At 56.7% G+C, this 3,951-nt stretch overlaps 1 protein-coding gene across 1 annotated transcript in view; it reads left to right on the top strand.

Annotated features, from left to right (window-relative positions):
• Positions 1–843, top strand: part of LOC121364676 (integrator complex subunit 5-like) — a gene marked incomplete at its 5' end in the record, with an annotated part of 2,487 nt that extends 1,644 nt beyond the window's left edge. The window contains one exon of the mRNA XM_041488109.1: positions 2–843. Coding sequence (XP_041344043.1) covers positions 2–825 — 824 coding nt within the window. The remainder of the gene's footprint in view (position 1) is intronic.
• Positions 844–3,951: the final 3,108 nt, after the last annotated feature.

The following is a 3,951-nucleotide window of genomic DNA, read 5'->3' as shown; positions in this document are numbered from 1 at the left end:
CCGGCGCCGCCCGCCGTCTCGCTGCTGGACACCAACCGCCGCTTCGCCGACGCCTCCGGCGGCGTCTGGTCCGTTTTCCACGCCGGAGTCATCGGCCGCGGGCCGAAACCGGCGGCGGGCGCGGGGCGGCGCAGCGCCGAGGAGCTGAGCCGCAACACGCAGACCTTCCTGAGCCTGGTGCTGCGCTGCTGCCGCGGCTCCTCCGGCCCCGCCGTGGGCGCCGAGGCCGCCAAGGCGGTGGCGGCGGCGCTGGTGGAAGCCGTGTGCCCCGAAGCCGCCGGCGCCGAGCTGGCGTGGCCGCCCGAGGAGCTCGCCAAGGCCACGGTGGAGCGCGACCTGCGCATCCTGCGGCGCTTCCGCCAGCACCCGCTGCTCTTCCCGCTGCTCCGCCTGGTCGCCGGCGGCCGCCCCGCTCTGTGCTACTGCTCCGTGCTGCTGCGGGGGCTGCTGGCCAGCCTGGTGGCCCACTGGGACGCGTGCCGCGCCGGCAGCACGCTGGCCTCGCCCTGGCACCTGCGGGCGTCGTGCGCGCTGGTGGCGCTGCTGGCCGAGGGCTCGCTGCTGCCGCCCGTGCTGGGCAACATGCACGAGCTGTTCCCCGAGCTGGCTCCCTTCGAGGTTCACCTGCTGCTGCTCAGCGTTTGGGGGTACCTGAGGGAGAACAGCCCCCTGCCTCAAAAGTTCACCTTCCAGCCCGAGCTGGGCGCGTTCCGCCGCGATTTCGGGAGGGACGGCGAGCTGGGGAAGCACCTGGCCGTGCTGCACGCCGTGCTGCACAGGAATATTCACCGCCTGGGGCTGCTGGCCGCCAGGTTTTATCCCTGAGGAGGGGTCCCGAGGGGGGGTTGGAGGGAGAATGGCGGCATCCCGGGAGTCCCAAAAATGCCAAAAACGGGCCCGAAAAAAACCCAAAAAAAAGTGGCCCCAAAAAAAACCAAAACAGCCCCGAAAAAAAAACCCCAAAAATGCCAAAAATGGGCCGTCCCCCCCCAAAAAATGGCCCAAAAAACCCCAAAAACGGCCCCAAAAAAACCCAAAAATGCCAAAAAAAACGGCCCCAAAAAAACCAAAAACGGCCCCAAAAAAACCCAAAAATGCCAAAAAAGGCCCCAAAAACCCCCAAAAAAGCCCCAAAAAAACCCCAAAAATGGCCCCAAAGGCATCCCGGGAGTCCCAAAAATGCCAAAAACGGGCCCGAAAAAAACCCAAAAAAAAGTGGCCCCAAAAAAAACCAAAACAGCCCCGAAAAAAAAACCCCAAAAATGCCAAAAATGGGCCGTCCCCCCCCAAAAAATGGCCCAAAAAACCCCAAAAACGGCCCCAAAAAAACCCAAAAATGCCAAAAAAAACGGCCCCAAAAAAACCAAAAACGGCCCCAAAAAAACCCCCAAAAACGGCCCTAAAAATGCCAAAAATAGCCCAAAAAACCCCCCAAAAATGGCCCCCAAAAAACCCAAAAAATGCCAAAAAAAGGCCTCAAAAAACCCCCCAAAAACGGCCCCAAAAATGCCCAAAACAGCCCCAAAAAACTCAAAAATTGCCTCAAAAAAACTCCAAAATGCCAAAAACGGCCCCAAAAAACTCAAAAAAATCCACACTAAAACCCCAAAAACCCCAAATCCTCTCCAAATAAACCCAAAAAACCCAAATAACCCAAAAAAATCCTAATAAAACCCCAATAAACTCTAATAAAACTCCAATAAATCCCAATACATCCCTTTAAAACCCCAATAAATCCAATATAAACCCAAATAAATCCTAATAAACTCCAATAAAACCCCAATAAATCCCAATAAATCCAATAAAACCCCAATAAATCCCCAATAAACCCCAATAAACCCCAATAAATCCCAATAAATCCCATTTCAGGTATGGATTTGTCATCACAGTCACCACCATTGACAACATCGGGGCCGGGGTGATCCGAACCCCAATAAACCCCAATAAACCCCAATAAATCCAATATAAACCCCAATAAACCCCAATAAATCCAATATAAACCCCAATAAACCCCAGATTTGTCATCACAGTCACCACCATTGACAACATCGGGGCCGGGGTGATCCAAACCCCAATAAACCCCAATAAACCCCAATAAACCCCAAATAAACCCCAATAAACCCCGTTTCAGGTACGGGTTCGTCATCGCAGTGACCACCATCGATAACATCGGGGCCGGGGTGATCCGAACCCCAATAAACCCCAATAAATCCCCAATAAATCCCCAATAAACCCCAATAAACCCCAATAAATCCCATTAAATCCCCAATAAATCCAATATAAACCCCAATAAACCCCAATAAACCCCAAATAAACCCCAATAAACCCCGTTTCAGGTACGGGTTCGTCATCGCAGTCACCACCATCGATAACATCGGCGCCGGGGTGATCCAGCCGGGCCGGGGCTTCGTCCTGTACCCCGTGCGCTACAAGGCCATCGTGTTCCGGCCCTTCAAGGGAGAGGTGGTGGACGCCGTGGTCACCCAGGTCAACAAGGTCAGGGGTCACCTGGGGGTCACTCAGGGGTCACTCAGGGGTCAGGGGTCACCTGGGGTCACCCAGGTCAACAAGGTCGGGGGTCACCCGGGGTCACTCAGGGGTCACCCAGGTCAACAAGGTCGGGGGTCACCCGGGGTCACCCAGGGGTCACTCAGGGGTCAGGGGTCACCCGGGGGTCACTCAGGTCAACAAGGTCAGGGGTCACCTGGGGTCACTCAGGGGTCACCCAGCGGTCACTCAGGGGTCACTCAGGGGTCACTCAGGGGTCACCTGGGGGTCACCTGGGGTCACTCAGGGGTCACTCAGGGGTCACTCAGGGGTCACCCGGGTCACCAAGGTGACAGTTCTGGGGGTCCTGAGGGTCTGACCCCTCTGAGCACCCCCTTTCTGTCCCTTTTTTTCCCCATTTTCCCCATTCCTTTCTCTTTTTCCCCATTTCTGTCCCATTTTTCCCAATTTTTCCCCATTTTTCCCCATTCCTTTCCCTTTTTGCCCCATTCCTGTCCCATTTCCCTCCATTTTTCCCCATTTCCCCCCATTTTTCCCCCATTTCCCCCCATTTTTCCCTCATTTTCCCCATTTTTTCCCCATTTCCCCCCATTTTTCCCCATTTTCCCCATTTCTCCCCATTTCCCCCCCAGGTGGGGCTGTTCACCGAGATCGGGCCGATGTCCTGCTTCATCTCCCGCCACGTGAGAGGGGGACCCCGAAATGGGGGGGGGACCCCGAAATGGGGGAGGGACCCCGAAAATGGGGGGGACCCCAGAAATGGGGGTGACCCCGAAAATGGTGGGAGACCAAAAGTGCCCCCGGGGAGACCAAAATTGGCCCAAAAACCCCGAGGGAATCCCAAAAATTGGGGGTAAATCCTAAAATTGGGGGGACCCCAAAATCCCAGGGGGAGCCCAAAAATGGGGGGGGACCCCAAAAATGGGGGGGAGTCCAAAAATCACCGGGGGGACCCCGAAAATGGGGGGAGACCAAAAGTGCCCCAGGGGGAGACCAAAATCGGCCCAGAATCCCAAAAATTGGGGGGATCCTAAAATTGGGGGGACCCCGAAATTTCAGGGGGACCCCAGAAATTACCGGGGGGACCCCAAAATTGGGGGAAGGAGCCCAAAACTGCCCCGGGGGAACCCCAAAATCCCCGGGGGACCCCAAAACCGGGGTGGGGGTGGGGAAGCCCAAAATCCCAGGGGAAATCCCAAATCTCTGGGGGGGTTCCCCAAATCTGGGGTGGGGGGTCCTCAAAACCCCCGGGGGGACCCCAAAACCACTGGGGGGACCCCAAAATCCCCCGGGGGGACCCCAAAACCCCCGTGCCCCCCCAGGGACCGGCTGTCGCTGTGCGGGCTCTGGAGAGCGATCGTGCTGCGGGACCGAGAGGGGATGAGGGACAGGGCAGCAGAACTGGGGGTGCAGGGTGAGAAAAACCCCAAAAAACCCCAAAAT

The sequence above is a fragment of the Pyrgilauda ruficollis genome, unplaced genomic scaffold (assembly GCF_017590135.1).
Source record: "Pyrgilauda ruficollis isolate IOZ18807 unplaced genomic scaffold, ASM1759013v1 scaffold873, whole genome shotgun sequence".
Taxonomy (NCBI): domain Eukaryota; kingdom Metazoa; phylum Chordata; class Aves; order Passeriformes; family Passeridae; genus Pyrgilauda; species Pyrgilauda ruficollis.
Note: the sequence above shows the minus strand (reverse complement) of the source record. Positions and strands in the feature narration are given on the sequence as shown.